This window comes from Mustelus asterias, chromosome 9 (assembly GCF_964213995.1).
Source record: "Mustelus asterias chromosome 9, sMusAst1.hap1.1, whole genome shotgun sequence".
Taxonomy (NCBI): domain Eukaryota; kingdom Metazoa; phylum Chordata; class Chondrichthyes; order Carcharhiniformes; family Triakidae; genus Mustelus; species Mustelus asterias.
In genome coordinates, this window is record NC_135809.1 from 105,667,130 (window position 1) to 105,681,676 (window position 14,547).

Below are 14,547 nucleotides of genomic sequence, written 5' to 3' on the forward strand. Positions count from 1 at the left end.
AAAAATATCAGCCATGATTGAATGGCAGAGCAGACTCGATGGGCCGAGTGACCTAATTCTGCTCCTATGTCTTCTTGGTCTTGTAGTTTCTGTTTCTGTGAACCAACTTAACTATTTCACATTCTACATTGTCGTTATAGCTGACACAGCAATGCAACTGCTCGCCTTAATAGCCTAATTTAAAGATACTATGAATGACTTTTGCAGGTCTGATGCAAAAATGTGTAAAGTGATTGTGTTTCAGATGGAAAAATAAGGAGGCTATGTAAACAAACTAGTGCAATTTTAAAGGGAGTGCAAGAACAGAGCTAGTTTGGAGTTTATATATACAATTCTTTGAAGGTGGAATGACAAGTTAGAATAAATCATTAAATGACACAACTAGTCGGCACATTATGCTCTTTGAAAGAGCTACAAACAGTTGATAAGGCTGTTAAAAATATGGGATGCTTGGCTTTGTAGAAGCACAGAATACAAAAGCAAAGAAGTGATGCCAAGTCATCAGCAATTATTGGTTTGGTCTCATCTGGAGTACTGTGTCCAATTCTGGGTACCGCAGTTTATAACTTAGGTCAAGGCTTGAGAAAGGGTGAAGAGGAGATTTATTGGAACGTAAACAGCAATGAAATACTTCAATTATATGGAGAGACTAGAGAAGCCTTAGACACAGAAGCTTAAGGGGAAAATGTATTAGATCAAAACCCCTCTATTAATGAGGATAAATTATTTGCGCTGGCAGGAGATTCGGAAACTAGAGATTTAAGATAGCTGGCAAAAGAACCAAGAGGGAAATGAGCAGATAGGTATAGTTTGGAATGCATTGTCTGAAAAGTGGTGGAAGCAGATTTAATAGTAACTTTCAAAAGATAATTGTCTGTACACTTGAAAAGGAGAGATTTGCAGGACCACGGGAAAGAGCAGAGGAGTGGACGATTTGTATTGTGCTTTGAAAGTGCTGACCCTAGCACTATTTGCTGAATGGCCTCATTGTGCTCTGCATGATTCTGTTCCCTCAGGGGGAGATATCACACTATCTCAATGTAGGATAGGTTGTATCACAGGATTAAAGCATAGATTGAGAAAAACAAAAGAGAATTCAGCTGCACCAAACATTTAAAACACTAGCTTCCACTTTCTCCACCAACCACCCGCCCCGCCCCCCCCCCCACCCCACCATTATGAAATTATTTGTTTTAATATGTGATTATCGAGATCAAAATTCCCTGTCTTTTCACCGCCTTTCAGCTGAAATAAGATATGGATGAGGCTGCAATGTCATTCCCAGTTTAGGTTTCAGATTTGGAATAGTTCCTGGTGGAAAATGAAGATGAAACCTTTGCAATAACATGGTAAAAAATAGGAAGAACTCCATTCTTGCAAGCTGTTCTCCAAGACAATGCCTTCGTCCTATGAATAATAGAATTGACAACTAGTTAATCAATTTCACGAAAATGAAAACCATCTTATTGTGTAATAATTCTTCTCCCTCCCCAAAGTATTCAATATTATTTGCCCCCGTGCTGTTCATCCCAATGCTATCGTCAATGATACAAACATAAATTGTATACTATGGGTGGGATTTTCTGGTCCTTCCCACCATTGGGATCTTCCAGTTCCCTGCGGTACGACGGGTGAGACACGCAAAACCCCATGGATGTTGGCATGACCAGAAGATCTCGCTGGCAGCCAATTGGTGAGTTGTCTCCACTGCTGGCAAATCCCACCCTATGGGCCGAATTTTCCCGTTCAGCCCGCCATGGGAATTGTAGCGGGCGAGGGGCAGACCGTGGAAAGGTCCGTTGACCTCGGGCAGGATTTTCCGAGCCTGGCTGGAAAATTCTGCCCTATGTGTGAGATTTGGCTATGAAAATGATAGCAAGGTGCTCACTATTTTTTTTTAATGTGGAAACTGGACATCAAATTCTAAAGTTGTGAATTTCTAATGTGCGAATCCAGAATGTGTCCCTGCATGAAAATAGTGTGAAATTTCTGTACTCAGGTCATAGAGGCAAACTCAATTTATCTCAAAAAATGAAGTTGTCCTTCCAGTCTATGTATCCTTATAATGGTGTGTCTGCGCGCGTTTCCTCTGGGTCCTCCAGTTTTTTCCCACAGTCCAAAGATGTGTGGGTTTGGTGGATTGATCATGCTAAATTGCCCCTTAGCATCGGGGGGCATTAGCAGGGTAAATGCTTGGGGTTACGGGGATAGGGCCTGGATGGAATTGTTGTAGGTGCAGGCTCAATGGCCTCCTTCTGCATTGTAGGGATTCTATGATTTCTATGATAAATCTTAATTACTGACAAACAACCTCTCCGGCACTGTAAATTAAGTTTTGTAGGATTCACAATCCTGCAGCTCTTAATTGTTGTTTGAGATTATTGAAAAACTTATACTTTTTCTTTGTGTCTTCTCTCCCAATCTATTTGTTGTTTCCCTCTATTCCACTTACAGTGTTCAAAATGTACTATCAGAATTCACTATTCTGACTTACACTGCCTGCTTTTGATCTGTGTTACTCATTAACAATTCTTCAATCTGAGTGGTTATGGAGATATACGATTGCTTGCGCTGTTCTCCCAGGCTTCGGTCACCCTGTAGACGGTGCTATGCGACGTAAGTGTCCCACTGACTGCAACTTGCCATACAAAATCCTATAGGAAGACTCTGGGAAAATATAAATCTAACAAACAGATCACAGCACTGTCTACCCCATTGTGTTAAAACGCTCAGGTGCATGCAAATGATCACTTATGAACATGATTATGCTGTAAATAGGATATTAGGATACTATGAGAACATCACCCACTCCAAACCAGGGAAATCTAAAACACTGCATATTTTTTAAAAGCCAATTTGTTCCCTGTGACGGCTCCGTACCTCATCATAGAATCTCTACAGTGCAGAAAGAGGCCATGCGACCCATCGAGCTTACACCGACAACAATCCTATATCGACCCTATCCTCATAACCTCACATCTTTACCCTGCTAATTCCCGACACTAAGGGGCAATTTAGCATGGCTAATCAACCTAACCTGCATATGTTTGGAGTGTGGAAGGAAACCAGAGCACCCAGAGGAAACCTACGTAGACACGGGGAGAACTTGCAAACTCCACACAGTCACCCAAGACTGGAACTGAACCAGGGTCCCTAGGGCTGACAGGCACATATTTTCTGTTGTGCAATCTCAGATAGTAAGCCGCTCAAAAGTAAACGTTGAACATTATCCTGTTCTTGCTCTACATCTTTATACATCTACTTTACAATAGCATCTAATAGATGGTTTTCAGGTGCAGGAACTTTGGCTAAATTCCGAGATACAAGTTTTAACGTGTTTCTTCTAGAACCCAGTAAGGCATGCCTCTTTGCATGACACCTTATAATAAATGCAGTACCACCACTAAAGGAGTACTCTTGTTTTGAAAGCATTCCATAAATTATTTAATATTCACTAATGAAAAAGATTTTTAAAAATTGAAATGATGCCAGCAAATATTGCTCTGCCTAATTCATTCGTACCACTTCCTTATCAAAATGCAACAAATTGCTTTCACACAGCTGATTACTTACCAATAGAAAATGGAACAAATGCTTCCCTCTTTACAAATTGATTGTTGTTGTCCAGAAATCGCTCGGGACAAAATATGTCAGGAGAGCTCCAATATTTCTCATCAAAGTGCACAGAGTAAAGGTTTGTTATCACTGTTGTTCCCTTTGGAATGGCATAGCCTCGAACAACAGTGTTCTTGGCAGTTGCATGGAAAATACCGAGTGGCGCTATGTTGCAAAATCTAAGAACTTCATGCAGAACTGCCTCTGTGTAAGGCATCTCTGACCTGTTTTCCAGAGAGGATATTTGATTTTTTCCCACAACAGTGTCAATTTCTTGATGTACTTTCTCTGCAAAGGGCACAAATAAAAATCTTAGTGAGCTCTTGCACAATACATTTAAGAAAGTACACTTATCTAGGAGCACTATCATTTACATTATAATTCTAGAGAGGGAATAGATAAGAAAGTACTAATCTGATTGAGGTGTTCAAATGTCTTCTAAATCTTCTGGATGAAAACCTTGAGTAGCTTTTCAATTGTTTAAGCTGTCTGGAAAACTACTGATGACATGAAGGTATCAAGGAAATCCAATAAGTTGGAATGCTTTCTGCTGGTTATATATCTTAACAAAGGCATGATGGACCACACAGAGGCACTGTGATTAAAACTACTGATGACATGAAGATATCAAGGAAATCCAATAAGTTGGAATGCTTTCTGCTGGTTATATATTTTTCTCACGTTACATCAGGCACTGCGCCAGGAACTTAGGTTTGATTCCTGGCTTGGGTCACTGTCTGTGTGGACTCTGCACGTTCTCCCCATGACTGCGTGGGTTTCCTCCGGGTGCTCTGATTTCCTTCCACAGTCCGAAAGACATGCTGGTTAGGTGCATTGGCTATGCTAAATTCTCCCTCAGTGTACCTGAACAGGTGCCGGAGTGTGGCGACTAGGGGATTTTCACAGTAACTTCATTGCAGTGTTAATGTAAGCCAACTTGTGACAAATGAATAAACATAAAGTTTCCTTCTATTCCTTTCCTCTTAATATTAGTCCTGTTCAATACTACTATAAATAAATGAAGTACTGATACCACATTTTTTCATTTCCAACGGGCAATTATATAAATGGTGTGGGACCTCAAGAATTCACTATTGTTCTCATGAATAAATATTTTTATGCACTCAGTAATTTACAATGACTTTTCATACACTGGCAAAAGTAAACTTGCAAGATGAAATTTGCCTTTCAAAGCAGAACAAGCCAACTGCACTGAATAAATGGTGACTTTTTTTCTAATAGAACTGAATGGCAAGATTTACTAGAATAACAATTGTACGTTGCCAATGAATTCAAGTGAGCTTTGATATTTAATCATTTAAATTGAGGTTGGGTTAAAGTTTTCCCATAAGAACTGAAGTCGGATAGTCAGCAATATGCGTGACTCTCAACTGCCCTCAGGCAACTAGGGATGGGCAATAAATGCTGTGATGTTGCGATGCCGGCGTTGGACTGGGGTGAACACAGTAAGAAGTCTCACAACTGGTGTTGTGAGACTTCTTACAATAAATGCTGGCCAGCCAGCGATGCCCATGTACCTTGAATGAATAAAAAAAGATGGTTGAAATTCACAATTGGAACTGTGATTAGAACTGTAATTAAATACTCTATCACCTCATAATATCTGTGAAATGTTTCTCTCACCTTGAATATTTGGATACAGTGCCATGTACAAGATGGCCCATCTAAGTGCATTAGTTGTAGTCTCAGTTCCAGCTATAATAAGTTCCCCAACGGTAAAAATTAAGTTTTCTGCGGACAAGGAAGATTCAGGGTCATTAATGTTCTTTTCCAATTCATCCAAATATGAGTCAATGAGATGCCGGGGTTTCTGTGATGTTCTATTTTGTGAAAACCTTTGTATAATCTTCTGCAGAAAGTCATACACTTTTGCTGCATTTTTAAACAAACGCTGATGTTTTCCAAAAGGCAGGATCCCAATCCAAGGGAAAGCATTGTACAAGAACGCCCATACGCTGGCTGCCAATTCAATATTTTCACTAAATATCTCAATCATATGCTGAAACTCTGTATCATCGTATGTGAAGCGCTCTCCAAAAATAATCAGGTTCGTAATGTTGGAAACTGCGTTAGTTACAAGGCACTTGGCATCAAATGGCTTTCCTTTGTATGTGTCAACAGCATCTAAAAAAAACATACATTCTTCGGATATTTTGTTTTCAAAGCCCTTTTGACCTGGTCCAAAGCAGCGAAAGCTGTTGACCGAAATCTTCCGATGGTCAGTCCAACCACGACCGTATTTGGAGTTCAAAAGCCCTAGAAATAGACCAATCAAAAAAAAACTTTTCAGTACAGTACCATCAAGTTAACTAACACAAGTTATCAAGATTAGGATTGGTCTCAGAGGTGACTCAATTGATTAGCATGTTCAACTTCTTTTCGAATGTAACATCCCACTCTTGGACAGACTCACCAGAGGTGGCAGCATAGAGATATACATTCAGCAAAGATGGCCCTGGGAATCCCCTCCATTGATTCCAGACCCCATGAGGTCGCATAGCATTAAGTGAAACATAAGCATGGAAACTTTCTGCTGACCATCACCCACTGCCCTCCCTCAACTGATAAATCACAACAGTATCAAGGGCACAGAATATGCTTTGGGTGGGGGACTTCAATGTCCATCGCCAACAGTAGCTTGGTAGCACTGCTACTGACTGAGCTGGCCGAGTCCTGAAGGACATACCTGACAGACTGGTCCTGCATTAGGTTCACCGTATCTTTGTCTATCTACCTGCCACATGTGCATCTGCCCATGATAATATTGGTAGGAGTGACCATCGCACGATGCTTATGGAGACAAAGTCCCATCTGCACACTAAGGGTATTTTTGATTATGTTGTGTGGCATTACCACTCTGCTAAATGGGATGGATCCAGGACAGATCTAGCCACTCAGAATTGGGTAATCATGAGGTACTGAAGGCTACCAGCAACAACAGATTTGTATTCAACCACAATATGTAACTTCATGACACAACATATCTCTCACTGTAATATTGCCATGAAGCAAGGGAACCAACCCTTGCTCAATGAGGTGTGTCGGAGAGCATGGCAGGAATAGCACCAGGTATACTTAAAGATGCGTTGGTAACCTACTGAAGTTACAATACAGCACTACTTGCCTGCTAGAGAGCAGCAACACTATGCTATAAACAGAACTGAGTTACTCCACAACCAATGGATCAGGTCAAAGCTCAGGTGGCCTGCCACATCCAGTCATGAGTGATGGTGAATGATGAATAACAATGAGAAGGCTCCACAAACAACCCCAACCTCATTGATGAGAGAGCTCAGCACATCAGTGTAAAAGATAAGCCTGAAGCATGGTTCTGGTTGTTGTAGATCAATCATCAGCCTCAAGACTTTGCTGCAAGAATCCCTCAGCATAGTGTCCGAGACCGAATCATCTTCAACTTTTTAAAAGTTTATTTATTAGTGTCACAAGTAGGGCTTACATTAACACTGCAATGAAGTTACTGTGAAATTCCCCTAGTTGCCACAGTCCGGTGCCTGTTCGGGTCAATGCACCTAACCAGCACGTCTTTCAGAATGTGGGAGGAAACCAGAGCACCCGGAGGAAACCCACACAGACATGGGGAGAATGTGCAAACTCCACACAGTGATCCAAGCCAGGAATCGAACCCGGGTCCCTGGCACTGTGAGACAGCAGTACTAACCACTGCTACTGTGCCACCCACCTGCTTCATCAATAACCTTCCCTCCAACATAAGGTCAAAATTAGGGATGTTTGCTGATGATTGCACAATGTTCAGCACCATTTGTAACTCCTCAGACACTGAAGCAGTCAATGCACTCATGCAGCAAGATCTGGACAATTTTCAGGCTTGGGCTGATAAGTGGTAAATTACATTTGCGTTGTACATGTGTCAGGCAATGACCATTTCCAACATGAGAGTATCTAACTATTTCCCCTCAATGTTCAAAGGCATTTCCAACACTGAATTCCCCATTGTCATCACCCTGGAGTTACCATCCATCAGAAACATAACTGGGCCTGTGATTTGCAGTGACATAAAACTTTGAAGTCTTGTGAACTGTGAGGAGGAAAGAAGAAATAGGTCGGTGGAATTGACAGACATGTGGCAGATGAAATATGATGCAGAGGAGTGTGAAGTAATGCAAAGAGGTAAGGCAATATGAAATAAAGGGTGCAGAACCAGAGGGACCTGGGATGGTTATATGCACAGATCACTGAACATGGCAGAGCAGATGGAGAAAGCAGTTATTAAGGCAAATAACGCCCTAGAATTTATAAATAGAGGTATAGGGTACCTCAAGCAAGTTATAATGAACATTTTGAAAAAAACACTGGTTCACCCTCAGCTAGAGTAACAGAAGGAAGGACTTTTTTATACAGCAAGTGGTTAGGATCTGGAACATCCTCTCTAAGAGAATGATGGAGACAGATTCAATCTTGGCTTTCAATGGGGAATTGGTTAATTTTAATTGTAATTTTCTATGGTTCTATAGGTCAGTGGGACTAGGCAAAAAATGGTTCGGCACGGACAAGAAGGGCCAAACGGCCTGTTTCTGAGCTGTAATTTTCTATGGTTCTATAGGTCAGTGGGACTAGGCAAAAAATGGTTTGGCACAGACAAGAAGGGCCAAAAGGCCTGTTTCTGAGCTGTAATTTTCTATGGTTCTATGGTTCACTTGAAGAGAAATGATCTGCAAGTCCACAGGGAAAAGGCAGAGGATTTTACATCCTCCTCTCATCAACCACTGTTATCATCAGCAAACCTGGAAAAATTACTCTGGGTATTCTCACTTAAGTCATCGAGACAGATTATAAATGGCTTAGATCTGAGCACGAATCCTTGAACTCCCAACTAGTTATAGCCTCCCAACACGGAAATGATCCTTCTATTTCTGCTTTGTTTTCTGCCCATTTACCAACTAACAATGTCAAACAAGCAGTCTAACAGAATGGAAGATATCAAATGGTCGACAGAAGGGATGGAGACTTAGAACTGGATGTTGTTGATGTGCACGTGAAAGCTAACCGTGCACTTATGGATGACCTCGCCAAGGGCCAGTTATTGGATAGGAAAGAGCAGAAGATCAAGGATCAATCTTCTGGGATCCCTTAGCACTGACAGCAACAAGGAACTGCCAAACTGATTGGCCTGTAGCTCTTGGGGCAGGCAGGGGGTGGCAGGGGATTTCCTTCCCTGGACTCCTTGATCCTGGGGAAAGGCTTCTGCTGTCCACCTAAGTGCCTCATTGGCAGTTCATACCAGTGGGCCTTCCCCAAATGAGGCAACGTGAGGCTCCAGTCAAGAGCCAAGTCCCCATCACCTGGATTAAATTCCACCCCAAGAGGAGAGGGGGAGGGGCTTGCAAAAGTGGTCAAGACGCTGAAAAGGAGGCTGGAGCAGTCTGCATTGCTCAGCATGATCTGCGGCAATAACCAGCTTTGGAACAGTGAACTACACTAGTTCTTGATCTGGACAAGAAAAATTTGACCATTGGTGACGAGAGCGGAGATAATATCCAAAATCTGATAGCCAAATATATAATTGCACTGCCGAACACTGTTCATTCTGCAAGCGTAACTTTGCGATTCAGACTGCTTGTCATTTTAATTCACTGCCCACTTCACTCTGACCTGTCAATGGTCTCCCAAACTGTTCCAATGAAGCTCAGCAGAAGCTTGCCTAATAGCACCTCATATTTCAAGTAAGCACTTTATAACCTTCCAGACTTAAGAAGTTAACAATTTTGGATCTCAACCTCTACTGCCACTTTCTCAAACAAGGACTTGGGGCATGATTCTGATGTTGCCATTTACACTTCCTCTCGATCCATCTTTCTTTACTTGGCCCATTACTGCCCCTTTGGGCATTGCATCAGTATTTCGTTATCATTTAATTATTCCTACCTTCCACCCTACCTTTTCTGCTTCTTATTTAAACCTCCCCCTGCCAGCTTCGCCTTGTACTTAAAACCTGCAGCTTCTATAACTTTGAAGGTTTTAATAAACCTTTACTGAAATGTTGGGTTGTAACATCCTCAGAGTGGCAATTGGTGGTGGGTGACCACTCCAAACCAACAAGCCTGCACTTCTGAAGCCTCTATCTTGCCCAAGCTCCCTGACTCAGGCTGGGTAAGACTCAGTCAGTGCAGCGCGTCCCCGACTCCAACAGCAAAGTGTATAAGGAGCAGATCGAAGGAGGACACTACCCTTTTTATGGCACTCGCGGCTGTGCAGCATGTGAATTTAAAGATCCCCTTGAATTGGGAGATGGTCATTTTCTAAGGTAAGTGAATGGGATGTGGGGGTGGGGGTTCGGACATCGGCGGGAGAGATGCCGACATCGGGGTGGGGGGTGGGGTTGGGGGTTCATTACATGGGGTGGGGAGATCTGGACATTGGTGCTGAGGGGAAGGGTGCGATCGGGTCGAATGGGGGTGTGGTGGGCACGGACATCAGTCATTCGGGTTGAGTGGGTTGGTCAGGCTGATGGGGGTTTGGCTGGGGTAAGGGTGGGGGTGGGGGAGCAATCCCATCTGGGTGGAGAACGTGGTGGTGTGGAGTGCTTAGTTGGGGGAGGTGTGAGAGGATCCCTGGAGGATCGGGGTGTCTCCTGTGCTAAGTTCAGTTTGGGTCTTGAATAGTTAGTGAAGTTAGAAGTGCTTTTTGTCCTTTTAATTTTTTCCGAGTAACTATGACTGTAAAACTGGCAGAACCATCCTACGTTAGTGATTCAGCCCAGCGCAATTATCCAGGCAAAGTTAGCACTTTTCTGAATTGTTCGGTGATTAGAAATGATACAGTTTTTGAAAGTTTTGTTGCTCGGTTAGTCAAGATGATAGAAAAAACTGCAATTTGATTTACACCAGAGACTTCCAAGGCTGCAAACTGAGCTGATCCTTACAGCACAAAAATAATTATTCAGGATAGTTCAATACATGTAATTTTTAAAAAACTAGTTTTAATCAATACAATCATGTCCTACAGTAGTCATCAAACTCACTGCGCATGGTGCAGTGCATTGTAATTCTATGGATGCACCAGTAGAGGGGGTTTTCCTCTAAGTACATGCTTACAAAGGAAAATTTCCTGAGAGATATTTCCAGCAGCAATTAAGCAAAGTGCAGACTGGATAAATAATATCTAAGCAACACACTCAATCATGGGGCGGCACGATGGCACAGTGGTTAGCACTGGTGCCTCACAGCGCCAGGGACCCGGGTTCAATTCCGATCTCGGGTCACCGTCTGTGTGGAGTTTGCACATTCTCCCCGTGTCTGCATGGGTTTCCTCCGGATGTTCCAGTTTCCTTCCACAGTCTAAAGATGTGCGGGTCAGGTGGATTAGCCATGCTAAATTGCTCCTTAGTGTCAGAGGGATTAGCAGGATAAATATGTGCGTTTACGGGATAGGGTCTGGGTGGGATTGTTGTTGGTTCAGGCTTGATGGGGCCAAATGGCCTCCTTCTGCACTGTAGGGATTCTATTATCATTCTATGTGGGCACAACGCGTGTTGAAATGTTAATGATCAATGTGTTATATTGTGGCAAAATGCAAACTTTTTTACAGGTATTTGCAATTTTTCTACAGCTGAATAAGACACACCCATATCAGTGTAGGCAAATATCAGAGGGAACAAAAGAACATATAAAAATTGATTATAAATTTTTTTGAAAGAAAGGGGTAAGTGGATTTTGCAATGTGCATTCACTTGTTTTCAGTCAGCAATCAACTCATTGCTAGACTTCACATGTAAGTACTGTACTGCCCTGCAAATGGCAAAAGCATCTTCTCAAATTGTTTCTTTCTAAAACAAAAAGCTATGATTACGATCCGGTCAGAGGTAATTGATGTTTAAAGAAGAAATCCAAAACCCAACAGAACTACACCACAAGAATTCAAGATTTTAAACAAATACAAACTTTAATATATATCAAAAAGAAATTAAACAAAGCAAGCACCACAAACTTAACACTCATGCCATAAAGTCAGTTCTATTTTCCACTGCTTCCCTTATCTTAGGAAATTTTGAAGGCTCATTCCCTTTTCCTGGGACCAATCCAAAGGTTTGCCACAGCCCTCTGGAATTTACTTTAACTCTCCTTTCATCCAGCTATTCCTCAATGCAAAACTCTCAATTTTTATTGAAAGACATTCTGGCAGTGGACACTTCAGCTTCTTCTCCTGGTTTTGAATATACATAGACTGTTTATTTCCAACAGGCTCTTACAGCTTATGTGCAGCTCTTTCCAAGCTAACTATTCAAACGGTCTGCTTTCTGCTACAAGACTCAATGAGGACCACTGTAGATTTCTTCCACTAGCTGTAAGCAGGAACAAATCTTGCAGCTGCCTTTTCCTCATGAAACACAAATTGAAATGCTTACTTCTGTCAATGAACATACAAAAAATTAAACAAATTAACCTTCCATTCCACCCCACCCCCTCCACATCCCGTCTCCACGGTGAAATGGCATGCTTTGGTATGATTCGAACAAAAATACAAACAAATTATTTTACCTTCAACATAACTCTTTGGTTCTGCCACCCTTATGAATAATTTATATAGCTAATCGATGTAACTGCCATCTCTCCCGACTCCCTGGCTTCATTACAAGCTTAGAGATAGATAGAGTCATAAAGTCATAGAGGTTTACAGCATGGAAACAGGTCCTTCGGTCCAACTTGTCCATGCTGCCCTTTTTTTAACAACTAAGCTAGTCCCAAGTTCCCACGTTTGGCTCATATCCCTCTATAGCCATCTTGCCCATGTAACTGCTTAAACGCTTTTTAAAAGACAAAATTGTACCCGTCTCTACTACTACCTCTGGGGGCTTGTTCCAGACACTCACCACCCTCTGTGTGAAAGAATTGCCCCTCTGGACCCTTTTGTATCTCTTCCCTCTTACCTTAAACCTATGCCCTCTAGTTTTAGTCTCTCCTTCCTTTGGGAAAAGATATTGACTATCTAGCTGATCTATGTCCCTCATTATTTTATAGACCTCTACAAGATCACCCCTAAGCCTCCTACGCTCCAGAGGAAAGAGTCCCAGCCTATCTAGCCTCTCCTTATAACTCAAACCATCAAGTCCCAGTAGCATCCTTGAAAATCTTTACTGCACTCTATCTAGTCTAATAATATCCTTTCTGATTGACCAGAACTGTATACAGTATTCCAAGTGTGGCCAATGTCTTGTACAACTTCAACAAGATGTTCCAACTCCTGTATTCAATGTTCTGACCAATGAAACCAAGCATGTGGAATGTCTTCTTCACCACTCTGTCCACCTGTGACTCCACTTTCAAGGAGCTATGACTCTGTACCCCGAGATCTCTTTGTTCTATAACTCTCCCCAACCATTAACTGAGTAAGTCCTGCACTGGTTCAATCTACCAAAATGCATCACCTCGCGTTTATCTAAATTAAGCTCCATCTGCCATTTGTCAGCCAACTGGTCCAATTGATCAAGATCCCGTTACAATCCTAGATAACCTTCTTCACTGTCCATTCATTGTTGAAATTATTTCACTATCAACTCTGAGCTTGCGAGACAAACACAGGCTACCTTTTAAGTGTAATAAAACCAGGCTTGTTTAAGTTGCAGTTACATCAGAGTTTTATATATATCAATTTCTCAACGATATGCCTCCATTTACTACAGTTGAAACAGCAATTCCTAAAAATAAAACTTATATTCTAAAACATATGACTTACAAATCAGATATTCGCAACACTGTTTGTGCATTCCTCAATGTGTTGCTTTCATTGTGTTATTCCTATGAGCAGGCTGTCATTTCTTTTCTTGTGGCTTTGAAATCTAAAAGTAAAGGGCTACAAAAGGTATATCCAACTATAACTTTATGGTGAATGGTATTTATCACATTGGGTTACCTCCCATGTTTGTCAGCTTTTTGAAGAGAGGTAGAGATGGCCTATCTGCAAAAATATCACTCTGGTGAACAAGGCATTCTTTGATTGCATCATACCCATTAACGATAATAGTTGATATACCACCAAGATCAAGGCTGTAAATCTGTTAAACAAGAAAGTGATATTTAACAATGAAATTGAGATACCAGTAAAGAATTCCACCACAAAATACAATATATATGGAATAACTGTGTAAATTGAAATGTCTGGATTTTTTTTTCATTGGACAGACACAGTCATTATCTGCTTATCTACTATATAATTAAGTTAGTTATGATACTTGGACTATTCCACAAGCTGATCACCAAATATTTTGTAATTTTGCTCAGCAGTCAAAAGTTTAGTACTCCCCAAATAACCTGACGTCAATAATATAAGGCTACTTACAAACTATGAAAGTTTGACATCTCACTTCTTCAAAAAAATGAAATGTCTGTGCTCCTTATAGTTTGAGATATTTTATATTCATCAAGGCAAGGGATGTGAAAACTGGGGAATTAGTACTCTGCCATTGTGGGCACCCAGAGCAGATATAGATGCATGCTTATTTTAACTTCAGCAACAAATCCTGATGCATTCATTAGGATCTATCCTCAAGAAAACAATAGCACTGTATTCATTGCTCGTGATGTGGTCTCCTCTACACTGGGGAGACCAAACGTAGATGGGGTGACCGTCTTGTGGAACAAGTCTGTTTAGTCTTCAAGTGCGATTTCAAACTTCCAGCCACCTGTTAATTTAATTCTGCATCTTGCTCCCTCTCTTTGTCCTGCTGCAGCGTTCCAATGAAGTTCTCCACAAGCTTGAGGAACAGCAACTCATCTTTTGAATGGCCCCTTTACACCCTTCCAGACATATCATTGAGTTCAACAGTTTTAGCTAGTGACTGCTGCTTCGATCCGATTTCATATTTTTTTGCTGGTTTGATTGTCTCTCCTGTTTCTGTTTCCTATTTTCTCTTTGTTTTAGGGCAGCAGTTGTTCG

The 14,547-nt window shown here is 41.5% G+C and overlaps 1 protein-coding gene across 1 annotated transcript; it reads right to left on the reverse strand.

Moving 5' to 3' along the window:
- Positions 1-1,231: 1,231 nt before the first annotated feature.
- cyp2r1 (cytochrome P450, family 2, subfamily R, polypeptide 1) lies at positions 1,232-13,601 on the reverse strand. Its single transcript, XM_078221281.1, is given in 4 exon segments — positions 1,232-1,407; positions 3,574-3,903; positions 5,260-5,482; positions 13,515-13,601. Coding segments are annotated over 4 exon segments (816 nt in total).
- Between the last annotated feature and the right edge of the window lie 946 nt (positions 13,602-14,547).